Here is a 14,270-nt window from a genome sequence, read left to right on the forward strand (position 1 = left end):
TAAGTGCTTAACAAATACCGTAAAAGAAATAAAAGGCCCTGGGAGAACATTTTATTGGATCATCGGCATTGTCTTTTAGATTTTTATTTCACCTTTCCATATGCGAGTTGCCAACTCTCACAGTTCTTCTTTGTTTTTACATTCTAAGTGTTGGGGCGGGGGTCACCAATCGTCTCTCTCTCATCTGTGAACTTTGGTTCCAGCATTCAGTACAGCGGAGAAGCAGGAAGGCCTAGCGAAAAGAGCACAGGTCTAGGACTGTAAGCCCGTCAAAGGGCAGGGACTGTCCCCATCTGTTACCGATTTGTACATTCCAAGCGCTTAGTACAGTGCTCTGCACAAAGTAAGCGCTCAATAGATACTATTGAATGGATAGGAGTCAGAGGATATGGGTTCTAATTCTGCCTCTGGCACTTGCCTGTTGGGTGACCTTGGGCAAGTCACTTAGCTTTCTTAGGGTATTTCAGTGCTTACTATGTGCCAGTCACTGTACTAAACGCAAGGATAGATACAAGCTAATCAGGTATGACATAATCCCTGGCCCACCTGGGGCTCACAGTTTTAATCTCCATTTTACAGAGGGAGGTAACTGAGGGACAGAGAATTGTCCAAGATCGCACAGTAGACAAGTGGGGGAGACGGCATTAGAACCCAGGTCGTTTTGACTCCCAGGTCAGTGTTCTAACCACTAGGCCAAGCTGCTTCTCCCAGCCTCAGTGTCCTCATCTGTAAAATGGACATTCAATACCTCTTCTTGGGAGTCAGAGGTCACGGGTTCTAATCGTGGAACTGCCACTTACTTGTCTGCTGTGTGACTTTGGGCAAGTCCCTTAACTTCTCTGTGCCTCAGTTACCTCATCTGTAAGAATGGGGATTAAGACGGTGAGCCCCACGTGGGACAGCCTGATGACCTTGTACCGGCCCCTCCCCCCCCGCACTTAGAACAGTGTTTTGCGAGAAGCAGCGTAGCTCAGTGGAAAGAGCCTGGGCTTCGGAGTCAGACGTCATGGGTTCGACTCCCGGCTCTGCCACTTGTCAGCTGTGTGACTGTGGGCGAGTCACTTCACTTCTCTGTACCTCAGTTACCTCACCTGTAAGATGGGGACAACCTGATTACCCTGTATCTACCCCAGCGCTTAGAACAGTGCTCTGCACATAGTAAGCACTTGACAAATACCAACATTATTATTATTATTATTATTATTATTAACGATGGATCGACTGTTCTCTCTCCTATTTAGTCAGTGAGCCTTACAGGGGACAGGGACTGTTTCTGAACTATTCAAGTAAATTAGTCATTTATAAGAATATCTGTCTCCCCCTTTAGACTGTAGGCTTGGAAAGGGCAGGGAATGTATCTGGTAATTCTGTTGTCCTCTCCCAGCACTCAGTACAGTGCTCTGCACAGAGTAAGCACTCAATAAAAACCATCGATTGCAGCTCGGCTTAATGGAAAGAGCCTGGGCTTGGGAATCAGAGGTCATGGGTTCTAATTCTGGCTCCGCCACTTATCTGCTGTGTGACTTTGGGCAAGCCACTTTGCTTCTCTGTGCCTCAGTGACCTCATCTGTTGAATGGGGATTGAGACTGTGAGCCCCACGTGGGACAACCTGATTGCCTTGTATCTGCCCCAGTGCTTAGAACAGTCTTGGCTTGTAGTAAGTGCTTAACAAATACTATTATTATTATTATCATTATTATTACAACCTGATTACCTTGTATCTGTCCCAGCGCTTGGAACAGTGCTTGGCACATGGTAAGTGCTTAAGAAGTACCATTATTATCATTATGTGCCCCAGCACTTAAAACAGTGTTTGAAACAGAGTAAGCACTTAACAAATACCATTAATATTATTTTTACGACCTGGTTACTTTGTATCTGCTCCAGAGCTTAAACCAGTGCTTGGCACATAGTAAGCACTTAACAGATACCATAATTATTATTACAAACTGATGATCTTGCAACTGCCCCAGTGCTTAGAACAGTGCTTGGCACATAGTAAGTGCTTAACAAGTACCATCACAATCATTATTATTATGACCTGATGACCTTGTACCTGCCTCACTGCTTAGAACAGTGCTTGGCACAAAGTAAGTGCTCAACAAATACTATCATTAATAATTAATTAACAATTAGAGTGAATGAATGGCTGAATGGCTGAATGGTTGAATTAATGAATGAATGGCTGAATGGCTGAATGTTTGAATGAATGGCTGAATGAATGAATGGCTGAATGGCTGAATGTTTGAATGAATGGCTGAATGAATGAATTGCTGAATGGCTGAATGTTTGAATGAGTGAATGAATGAATGGCTGTAGGGAGGAATGAATGGCTGAATGGTTGAATAAATGAATGGCTGTATGGTGGAATGAGTGAATGAATGGTTGAATGAATCAATTGTTGAATGAATGAATAAATAGCTGGCTAAATGGCTGAATGAATGGATGAATACATGGCTGAATGGTGGAAGTAAGGAATGAATGAATGAATGGCTGAATGAATGAATGGCTGAATGAATGAATGACTGAATGGCTGAATGAATAAATGAATAAATGAATGGCTGAATAAATGAATGAATAAATGAATGGCTGAATGAATGAATGAATGGCAGAATGAATGAATGGCTGAATGAATGAATGAACGGCTGAATGAATGAATAAATGAATGAGTAAATGAATGGCTGAATGAATAAATGAATGGCTGAATAAATAAATGAATGGGTGAATGGCTGGCAGGGACGGTCTCTATCCTTTGCCGAACTGTCCCTTCCAAGCGCTGAGCACAACGCTCCGCACATAGTCAGCGCTGCCTAAATCGCAGCCCAGGGGAGGCTCCGCGGCGGCCCCGCCTCGGGGGGGGGGGGGGAGGGAGGGAGGGGGGAGAAGGAGGCGAAGGGGGAGGAGCCGGAAGGGGCGGGGCCGAGACGCCCGGGGCATCCTGGGAAACGTAGTTCCTGGGCCGACGGGGAATTTGAAAAAAAAAAAAACCCCACCAACGGGCCGCCGGCGTCCGGCGGGGAAAGTCTCGCGAGGCTGGAGCCGCGCCTTCTCGCGAGACCTGGGGGGGCGGGGGGCGGGGGGCGGAAGGGCCACGTCAGACGGTGCGGGACGGGAGAGGACCGGCCGGAAGCGGGATCCGGCGGCATCCAACGGGATCCAGCGGCAGCGGCAGCGGGAGCGGGCCGGGAGGGCAGCCGCAGCCATGGTGAGTTAGAATATTTCTTCTTCTTCCTCCTCAGGGGCCGCGGGGGGAGGGGGGGAGGAGGGGGGTGGGGCGCCTCCGCCCCATCTCCTCGGCATCATCATGGTGGTATTTGTGAAGCGCTTCCTCTGTGCCGAGCACTGTTCTAAGCGCGGGGGGAGACCCGGGGGCCTCAGGTGGTCCCTCGTGAGGCTCCCAGTCTTCATCCCCATTTGACAGATGCGGGCACTGAGGCCCAGAGAAGTGACTCGCCCACAGTCCCCCAGCTGACAAGGGGCAGAGGCGGGATTCGAACCCACGACCCCTGACTCCCCAGCGGGCCCTTGCCACCGAACCACGCCCCTTCTCCATAATGTCGGTACCAGTTAAGCGCTTACTAGGTGCCGAGCACTGCTCTGGGCGCTGGGGCGGATGGAAGGTCATCAGGTGGCAATAATAATGATGATGATGGTTATTTGCTAAGCGCTTACTAGGTGCCAAACACTGCTGTAAGCGCTGGGGCGGATAGGAGGTCATCAGGTGGCGATAATAATAATGATGATGATGATGATGGTGTTGGTTAAGGACTTACTAGGTGCCGAACACTGTTCTAAGCATTGGGGCAGACAGGAGGTCATCCACTGTATATATCATCATCACCCTATTTATTTTGTTTGTTTAAAGAAATGTACATCACCCTGATTCTGTTTATTTGCCATTGTTTTTACGAGATGTTCTTCCCCTTGACTCTATTTATTGCCACTGTTCTTGTCTGTCCGTCTCCCCCGACTAGACTGTAAGCCCGTCACACAGCAGGGACTGTCTCTATCTGTTGCCGATTTGTACATCCCAAGCGCTTAGTATAGGAAGCGCTCAATAAATACGGTTGAATGAATCAGGTTGTAATAATAATAATAATGTTGGTATTTGTTAAGTGCTTACTATGTGCCGAGCACTGTTCTAAGCACTGGGGTAGACACAGGGGTATCAGGATGTCCCACGTGGGGCTCACAGTCTTAATCCCCATTTTACAGATGAGGGAACTGAGGCACAGAGAAGTTAAGTGACTTGCCCACGGTCACACAGCTGACAAGTGGCAGAGCTGGGATTCGAACTCAGGACCTCTGCCTCCAAAGCCCATGCTCTTTCCACTGAGCCACGCTGCTTCTCTACATAATGATAATAATGACGGTATTTGCTAAGCACTCACTAGGTGCCAAGCACTGTTCTGAGCACTGGGGCCGATGCAGGGTCATCAGGTGACAATAATAATGATGATGGTGTTGATTAAGCGCTTACTAGGTGCAGAGCACTGTTCTAAGCGCTGGGACAAATACAAGCTGACTAGGTTGTCCCACGTGGGGCTCACAGTCTTCATTCTCATTTCACAGGTGAGGGAACTGAGGCCCAGAGAAGTGAAGTGACTTGCCCAGCGTGGCTCAGTAGTAAGAGCCCGGGTTTGGAAATCAGGGGTCATGGGTTCTAATCCCGACTCCGCCACTCGTCAGCTCTGTGACTTTGGGCAAGTCACTTGGCTGTTCTGGGCCTCAGTTCCCTCATCTGTAAAACGGGGATTGAGACGGTGAGTCCCACGTGGGACAGGGACTGTGTCCAACCTAATCTGCTCTTCTATCCACCCCAGTGCTTAGTACAGTGCCTGGCACATCGTAAAGCCCTTAACAAATGCCATTATTATTTTTACTTGCCCAAGGTTACACAGCTGACAGGCGGCAGAGCTGGGATTAGAACCCGGACCCTCCGCCTCCCAAGTTCGGGCTCTTTCCACTGAGACACCACAATAATAATGACAACAGTAGCATCCCCCAGACGTAATCCTCATCACAATGGCGATGATAGCATCCCCCAGACATAATCAGCGTAATGGTACTTCCTAAGCGCTTACTATGCGTCAGGCACTGTACTAAGCGCTGGGGTGGAGACAGGCAATGGGGTCGGACCCAGTCCCTGTCATCCATTCATTGTTGGATTTATTGAGCGCTTCCTGTGTGCGGAGCACTGGACTAAACGCTTCGAATGGACAATTCGGCAACAGAGACAATCCCTGCCCACTCATTCATTCATTCATTCATTCATTCATTCAATCGTATTTATTGAGCGCTCACTGTGTGCAGAGCACTGTACTAAGCACTTGGAACGGACAGTTCGGCAACAGATCGAGCCAGTCCCTGCCCAATAACGGGCTCAAAGTCTGATCGGGAGAGACGGACAACAAAACCAAACGGCTCATAGTCTCAATCCCCATTTTTCAGAGGAGGGAACTGAGGCCCAGACCAGTGAAGCGACTTAAGAATTGTGCCATTTGTTAGGCGCTTACTATGTGCCAAGCACTGTTCTAAGCGCTGGGGGGATACAAGATGATCATGGTTGTCCCACCTGGGGCTCCCAGTCTTCATCCCCATTTTCCAGATGAAGTCACTGAGGCCCAGAGAAGTGAAGCGACTTGCCCAAGCTCACACAGAAGCAGCGTGGCTCAGTGGAAAGAGCCCGGGCTTGGGAGTCAGAGGTCATGGGTTCTAATCCCAGCTCCGCCACTTGTCAGCTGTGTGGCTTGGGGCAAGTCACTTCACTTCTCTGTGCCTGTTACCTCATCTGTAAAATGGGGATTAAAACTGTGAGCCCCATGTGGGACAACCTGATCACCTTGTATCCCCCCAGCGCTTAGAACAGCGCTTTGCACACAGTAAGCGCTTCACAAATGCCGCCATCATCGTCATCATCAAGCGGCAGAGCTGGGATTAGAACCCACGACCTCTGACTCCCAAGCCCGGGCTCTTTCCCCTGAGCCAAGCTGGTTTCTCTAATAATAATAATGTTGGTATTTGTTGAGTGCTTACTATGTGCAGAGCACTGGTCTAAGCGCTGGGGGAGATACAGGGTAATCAGGTTGTCCCTCGTGAGGCTCACAGTTAATCCCCATTTGACAGATGAGGGAACTGAGGCACAGAGAAGTGAAGTGACTCACCCACAGTCCCACAGCTGACAAGTGGCAGAGCTGGGAGTCGAACCCATGACCTCTGACTCTGAATAATAATAATAATAACAATGTTGGTATTTGTTAAGCGCTTACTTTGTGCTGAGCACTGTTCTAAGCGCTGGGGTGGATACAGGGTAATCAGGTTGTCCCACGTGAGGCTCACAGTTAATCCCCATTTTACAATTGAGGTCACTGAGGCCCAGAGAAGTGAAGTGACTTGCCCACAGTCACACAGCTGACAAGTGGCAGAGCCGGGATTCGAACCCATGACCTCTGACTCCCAAGCCCGGGCTCTTTCCCCCGAGCCACGCTGAAGCCCGGGCTCTTGCCACTGAGCCACGACTGTGAGCTCATTGTGGGCAGGGAAAGTGTCTACCAACTCTCTTGGATTCTTGGAAGCAGCGTGGCTCAGTGGAAAGAGCCCGGGCTTTGGAGCCAGAGGTCATGAGTTCGAATCCCAGCTCGGCCACTTGTCAGCTGTGTGACTGTGGGCAAGTCACTTCTCTGGGCCTCAGTTACCTCATCTGTAAAATGGGGATGAAGACTGTGAGCCCCACGTGGGACAACCTGATTCCCCTGTGTCTACCCCAGCACTTAGAACAGTGCTCTGCACATAGTAAGCGCTTAACCAATCCCAACATTATTATTATTATTACTCTTCCGAGAGCGCTTAATAGGGTGCCCTGTACATAGTAAGCGTTCAGTACTTTGGATGGACCTGGCCACTGATCGGTCCACTTGGTAGTCAGTTGGTCCAACGTTGGGCCGGAACTCTGCCCAATCTCTTTCCCAAGTACCTGATCCGAACCCGGTGCTAAACGTTCGGAATTTTCTTACGCTAGTTTAGACGCCTTTAAGATGCCCGGGATTTTGTTGCTTCTCAATTCCCTCATTGCGCTTGGGGCGTATCTTTGGCATGGGGAAAATCCAGTCCCTGTCTCCTAGGACTAAAAGCATATTGGGGCTCAGTGGAAAGAGTTCGGGCTTGGGAGTCAGAGGTCATGGGTTCGAATCCCGGCTCTGCCACTTGTCAGCTGGGTGACTGGGCAAATCACTTCACTTCTCTGTGCCTCAGTGACCTCATCTGTCAAATGGGGATTAACTGTGAGCCTCACGTGGGACAATCTGATGACCCTGTCTCTCCCCCAGTGCTTAGAACAGTGCTCTGCACATAGTAAGTGCTTAACAAATACCAACATGGTTATTATTATTCTTAAAACTTCAAACAAGTCAGAGGCTTTAGTTTCTTGGCCCTTCTCTTTTTTTATGGCATTTAAGCACTTGCTCTATGCCAGGCACTGCACTAACCACTGGGGACGATACAAGAAAATTGGGTTGGACACAGCCCCGGTACCGCAGTCTTAATCCCCGTTTTGCAGATGAGGGGACTGAGGCACGGAAAAGTTGTGACTCGCCCATAGTAACAGAGCAGACAAGTAGTGGGGCGGGGATTAGAACCCAGCTCCTTGGACTCCCGGGCCCGTAATCTTTCCCCTAGACCACGCTGCATCTCCCTTCTTCCAGCCCTTCTTCCTCTCCTCTCTGTTTCTTCTTCTTCTCTCCTCCTCCCACGGATATGCTTCGTCCTCTTTACCTTTCAGCAGGTTCTCCTTTCTCCCACCTGATCCGCTACCATCATCATCGTAATGGGTATTTATTGAGCACCCTCTAAAGATGAAGCACGCTCCTACTTGTTGGGGAGCCTGCCGTTAGTGATTGGTATCTGTCGAGTGCTTTCCGTGTGCAGAGCGCTGTCCTGAGGGTTTGGGAGAAGCAGCGTGGCTCCGTGGAAAGAGCACGGTTTTAGGAGTCGGGGTCATGGGTTCTAATCCCGCGCTCCGCCCCCTGTCAGCTGTGTGACTGTGGGCAAGTCACTTCACTTCTCGCTGTCAGGTCCCTCATCTGTAAAATGGGGATGGAGACCGTGAGCCTCACGTGGGACAACCTCATTCCCCTGTATCTACCCCAGCGCTTAGAACAGTGCTGGGCACGTAGTAAGCGCTTAACAAATACCAACATTATTATTATACGAGAGGGTTGTTAGAGTGAATTGTTATCGAATAGAAGGGGAGAGAGATGCTAAAAGAAATTTCAGAGAGAGGAAAAGGGAAAGTTTAAGGTTGTGTACATAAGTTCTGTGGGGTATGGAGGGGGAAGGAGATACCAAAATTTCAGATAGAGGAAAAGGGAATGTTTAAGGATATATACATAAGGGCTGTGGGGTAGAGAGGGGGAGGGAGATACAAAAATAAATTTCAGATAGAAGAAAAGGGAAAGTTTAAGGATATGTACGGAATTGCCATGGAGCTGGGGATTTGGTGAATATCGAGTACTTAAGCGGTACAGAACCATGTGCATAGGTGATAGAGGAGGGAGGAGGAAGAAAAGAAATGAGGGCTGAAGTCCAGAAGCAAAAAGCAAGACCTACAGTCTGTGCCCTCCAGGTGTTATAATCAATGGAGGACACAGACACAAATTCATAAAGAGAGGGACCTGGTGGAGGAAGTATAATAATAATATTGGTATTGGTATTATATTAATAATAAATAATAATAATGTTGGTATTTCTTAAGCAGTTACTATGTGCAGAGCACTGTTCTAAGCGCTGGGGTAGACACAGGGTCATCAGGTTGTCCCACGTGAGGCTCACAGTCTTCATCCCCATTTGACAGATGAGGGACCTGAGGCACAGAGAAGTGAAGTGACTCGCCCACAGTCACACAGCTGACAAGGGGCAGAGCTGGGATTTGAACCCGTGACCTCTGACTTCCAAGCCCCGGGCTCTTTCCACTGAGCCACGCTGCTTCTCCATATAGAAGCACTCCGTCCATGTTATTTATTGAGCACCTACTGTGTGCAGAACACTAACCGAAGCTCTTGGCAGAGAAGGCGTGATCCGTGCCTGTCAGGAACGTAAAATCTAGTGGGACGTGAAAATACCAGTGGATGGGGCTGAATTAGCAGTGTACCTAAGGGAAAATACAAGTACACGTAAAGCCCATTAACCCGTCCTGTCTCCCCTTTCCAACCTCTGGCAGACCCGGGCGGCCATCCCGCCGTTAGATGGCCGTAGCTCGCGACCCCATCCGTCCCCCTTCCTTGGGTCTCAGCTCGGCTTTTTCCCGCCATCCCGGCTTCTCTGGGCCCAAGTCGCCCGGTTCCCATTCTGGCTTTCTTGGCCCTGCCAAAAACCCCCCATGTGGGAGTTTGAAAGCCAGATATTCATTCTCTCAATTCAGTCGTATTTATCGAGCGCTTACGGTGTGTAGAGCACTGTACTAAGCACTCACGGTGCCTCATTCTCGCCTGTCCCGCCGTCGATCCCTGGCCCACATCCTCCCGCTGTCCTGGAACACCCTCCCTCCTCACCTCCACCAAACTAACTCTCTTCCCCTCTTCAAAGCCCTACTGAGAGCTCACCTCCTCCAGGAGGCCTTCCCAGACTGAGCCCTCCCTTTCCCTCTGCCCCTCCTCCCCTCCCCATTCCCCCCTTCTCCCGCCCTCTGCTCTTCCCCCTTCTCCTCCTCTCAGCACTGTGCATATTTGTATGTATTTATTACTCTATTTCATTAATAATGCATTTATGATTCTATTTATCTTGATGGTAGCGGTGCCTGACTACTTGTTTTGTTCTGTTGTCCCTCTCCCCCTTTTAGACCCTCAGCCCGTTGTTGGGCAGGGATTGCCTCTATCTGTGGCCAAATTGTACATTCCAAGCGCTTAGTACAGTGCTCTGCACACGGTAAGCGCTCCATGAATACGCTTGAATGAATGCTTAATACAATGCCCTGCACACGGTGAGCGCTCAATAAATACGATTGAATGAATGAACAATAAAGAGAGACAATCCCCGCCCACACCGGGTTTACAGCCTGCCACTTGTCAGCTGTGTGACTGTGGGCAAGTCACTTAGCTCCTCTGTGCCTCAGTTACCTCATCTGTAAAATGGGGATTAAGACCGAGAGCCCCACGTGGGACAACCTGATTCCCCTGTGTCTGCCCCAGGGCTTAGAACAGTGCTGTGCATATAGTAAGCGCTTAACAAATACTAACATTATTATTATTATTATTAGGGGGGAGACAGACATCAGAACAAGTAAGAGAAGCAGTGTGGCTCAGTGGAAAGAGCCCGGGCTTGGGAGTCAGAGGTCATGAGTTTGAATCCCAGCTCGGCCACTTGTCAGCTTGGTGACTTTGGGCAAGTCACTTAACTTCTCGGTGCCTCAGTTACCTCATCTGTAAAATGGGGATGAAGACCGTGAGCCCCACGTGGGACAACCCGATTCCCCTGTGTCTACCCCAGCGTTTAGAACAGTGCTCGGCACGTAGTAAGCGCTTAAAAAATACCAACATTATTATTGTTGGGGGGAGACAGACATCAAAACAAGTAAATAGGCATTAATGTAAATAACTAGAATTGTAGGAATATACAAATATACATAAATGTTGTGGGGTGGGGAGGGGGGGGTAAAGGGAGCGAGTCGGGGCGACGTGGAAGGAAGGGGAAGCTGAGGTGGAGGGGGGCTTATTCCGGGAAACGGAGCAGCTGGAAGACCGAGTGTGGACATGGAATTTTGGTGTGGAAGTCAATTCCTTCCAAGACTGTGTTGTCAGGGGGCTTCTACCATGGAGGACAGAGAGCCGGGCAGCACCATGGTGACCTTATTAGAATGTACAGTTGGAAAATGAAATAAATAGCAATTATTTATTATGGTATCTGTTCAGCGCTTACGATATGCGAGACACTGTACTAAGCGGTGGGTATGAGCACATGGAGTTGGACACAGTCCCTTTCCCACATGGGGATCACAGTCTCAAGCCCCTTTTAACGGATGAAGGAACTGCGGCACAGAGAAGTGAAGCGACTTGTCCCAGGTCACACAGCAGACGAGGAGACAGGATTAGAACTCATGGCCTTCCGACTCTTGGGCCCGGTTTCTATCTACTACGCTGCCGTGCTGCTTCTCATTCTTACACAGTTACGCTTCAGATGTAGACAGTCAAGAGTGGGTGGTTATGGTATCATGGATAGAGACGGGCCTCGGAGTCAGAAGGTCATGGGTTCTAATCCTGGTTCCGCCACTTGTCTGCTGTGTGACCTTGGGCAAGTCACTTCACCGGGCCTCAGGTCCCTCATCGGTAAAATGGGGATTGAGACGGTGAGCCCCTCATGGGACAGGGACCGTGTCCAACCCGATTTGCTTGTATCCACCCCAGCGCTTAGTTCAGTGCATGGCACATAGTAAGTGTTTAAAAATACCATCATTATTGTTATCATTATTATTTCTGTGGCAGAGATAATGTCTGCCGACTCTATTCTCCAAGTGCTTAATACCGTGCTCTGCACACAGTAAACATTTGGCAAATACATTCGAATCATTTATTTTCCACATTTCAGTATCTGAGTGCTTACTGTGTGCACAGCCCTCTACTAAGCTCCTGTGAGAGTATGATAAACATGATCCTTGCCCTCCAAGGAACTTAAAACCTAGCGATGCAGAGAGAAATAAAAATAATAATAATATTGTTGGTTTTTGTTAAGCGCTTACTATGTGCAGAGCACTGTTCTAAGCGCTGGGGTAGATGCAGGGTAATCAGGTGGTTCCTGGTGAGGCTCACAGTCTTCACCCCCATTTTACAGATGAGGGAACTGAGGCCCAGAGAAGTGAAGTGACTTGCCCACAGTCACACAGCTGACAGGTGGCAGAGCCGGAATTCGAACCCATGATCTCTGACTCCCCAGCCCGGGCTCTTTCCACTGAGCCACGCTGCTTCTCTGAATTTATTTTTTTTTTTAAATAAATTATAGGTCGGGGAGATAACCGAGTACGAGGACATGAATTTAAGCGCATTTGGCGGCGGGGTGGGTAGGGGGTGGTTTGAGCACTTAGGGGGAATGGACCCAAGGGCAGAGATGATGCGGAGGGAAGGAAAATTGGCTCGGGTGATGAGGGATTTGTCAAGGAAGGCTTCCTGGAAGAGATGTGATTTTAGGGCTTTGAAGATGGGGAAGAGTGGTGATCTGTCAGATTAGTCATTTGTATTTATTGTGCACTTACTGTGTGCAGAGCACTGTTCTAAGTGCTTGGGAGATAAAAAATACAAGAGAATTAGCAGGCTCATTCCCTGCCCTCAGTGAGTTCACGGTCAGAAGTGAAGTGGGAGGGAGTCCCAGGCCGGGAGGAAGATGCAGGATCAAGGGGAGAGAAACCAGAGGGGCAGAGGGAGTCGATCGGGGTTAGAGTAGCAAAGTCAGCGTCGTCGACGGGAAAGAGCGTGGGCCTGGGAGTGCCGGGAGACCTGGATTCTAATTCTGCCAGTTCCCCTGGCCTGGAGTGAGACCTCAAGAAAGTCACTTGTGTTATGTGCCTTGGTTTCCTCATCTATAAAATGGGGATTCAATACCAGTCAAATCAGTCGTATTTATGGAATGCTTATTGGGTGCTGAGTACCGTACTAAGCATTTGGGAGAGTACAGTGTAACCGATTTGGTCGACGTGTTCCCTGCCCACGAGGAGTTTACAGTCTGGACAGGGAAGCAGACGTTAATATAAATTATGGATAAGGATGTGAGTGCTGGGAGGGAGAAAATAAAGGGTACAGATGCAAGTGCACTTTCAAGTGCTCAGCACCATGTCCTGCACACACAGAGTGATCAATAAAGATGATTGATTGACTCGGGAAAATGAGGGCTCAGTCGGGAAGGTCTCTTGGAGGAAATGTGATTTTAGGACGGTGTTGAAGGTGGGAGAGCGACCGCCTGTTGGATATCAAGTGGGAGGTGGTTCCAGATCAGAGGCAGGATAGAGCAGGGGCCTGGGAGGCAGCAGGACCTGGGTTCTAATCCTGGCTCTGCCACTTGTCTGCTCTGTGACCTCGGCCAAGTCACGGCACTACTCTGTTACCACATCTGTTAAAAAAAAAAAAAATGGGGATTGAGATTGCGAGCCCCATGTGGGACGTGGACTGTGTCCAACCTGATTAGCTGGTATCTACCCCAGCGCTTAAGTACAGTGCCATAAAACATACCATTAAAAAATGGAGGTACAGTGAGTTGATTAGCATTAGAGGAGTGAAGTGTGTACCGGGTTTTGGAAGGAAATCAGCAAGGTAAAGCAGAAGGGGGCTAGGTAATCGAGTGCTTTAAAGCCAATGGTAGGGAATTTCTGTTTGATGTGATTGTAGATGGACAAGCAGTGGCGGTTTTTGAGGAGTGAGGAAACGTGAACTACACGGTTTTGTAGAGAAATGATCCGGCTTTATTCTCTCTCTTCTCCCTCTGTTCCAACCTGATTGTTTCATATTCATTCATTCATTCAGTAGTATTTATTGAGCGCTTACTATGTGCAGAGCACTGTACTAAGTGCTTGGAATGGACAAATCGGTCACAGAGACAGTCCCTGCCCTTTGACAGGCTTACAGTCTAATCAGGGGAGACAGACAAGAACAATGGCAATAAATAGAATCTAGGGGAAGAGTTGCTCATTAAAACAATAGCAAATAAATAGAAACAGGGTGATGTACATCTCATTAACAAAATAAATAGGGTAATGAAGAGATATACAGTTGAGCTGGATGAGTACAGTGCTGAGGGGATGGGATGGGAGAGGGGGAGGAGCAGAGGGAAAGGGGGGAGAAGAGGGTTTAGTTGTGGAGAGGTGAAGGGGGAGCAGAGGGAAAAGGGGAAGGTCAGTCTGGGAAGGCCTCTTGGAGGAGGTGAGCTTTAAGTAGGGATTTGAAGAGGGGAAGAGTATTAGTTTGGCGGAGGTGAGGAGGGAGGGCATTCTTCCCTGGTGCTTAGTACAGTGCTTGGCACCTAGTAAACACTTTACAAAGTCCACAGTTATTATGATTGTTACGATTATAATTAGGAAAGTAGTGAGGATACGTAGAGAAGGAGAGAGCTGAGTGAGTGCCATAAAAGCGGTGGTTAGTTTCTGCCGGATGTGGAGGTGAATGAGTAACTATTGGATGTTTAGTCTCAAGTCATTTTTATGTTCTCGGTATGATATACGTTGCCCGAGTTCTTTATTAGAACCAGTTTTATCTGTCACGTCCTATATTCCGTAGACTTCACATCTCACAACATACCA

The 14,270-nt window shown here is 48.9% G+C and overlaps 1 protein-coding gene across 3 annotated transcripts in view; it reads left to right on the forward strand.

The window, feature by feature from the left end:
• The first annotated feature begins 3,076 nt into the window (after nucleotides 1–3,076).
• Nucleotides 3,077–14,270, forward strand: part of COPB2 (COPI coat complex subunit beta 2) — a 33,811-nt gene continuing 22,617 nt past the window's right edge. For all 3 annotated transcript variants that reach the window (XM_029061427.2, XM_029061587.2, XM_029061513.1), the window contains exon 1: nucleotides 3,077–3,206. In XM_029061427.2, coding sequence (XP_028917260.1) covers nucleotides 3,204–3,206 — 3 coding nt within the window. In that variant the 5' untranslated portion in view covers nucleotides 3,077–3,203. The remainder of the gene's footprint in view (nucleotides 3,207–14,270) is intronic.

The sequence above is a fragment of the Ornithorhynchus anatinus genome, chromosome 1 (assembly GCF_004115215.2).
Source record: "Ornithorhynchus anatinus isolate Pmale09 chromosome 1, mOrnAna1.pri.v4, whole genome shotgun sequence".
In the NCBI taxonomy this organism is placed as follows: domain Eukaryota; kingdom Metazoa; phylum Chordata; class Mammalia; order Monotremata; family Ornithorhynchidae; genus Ornithorhynchus; species Ornithorhynchus anatinus.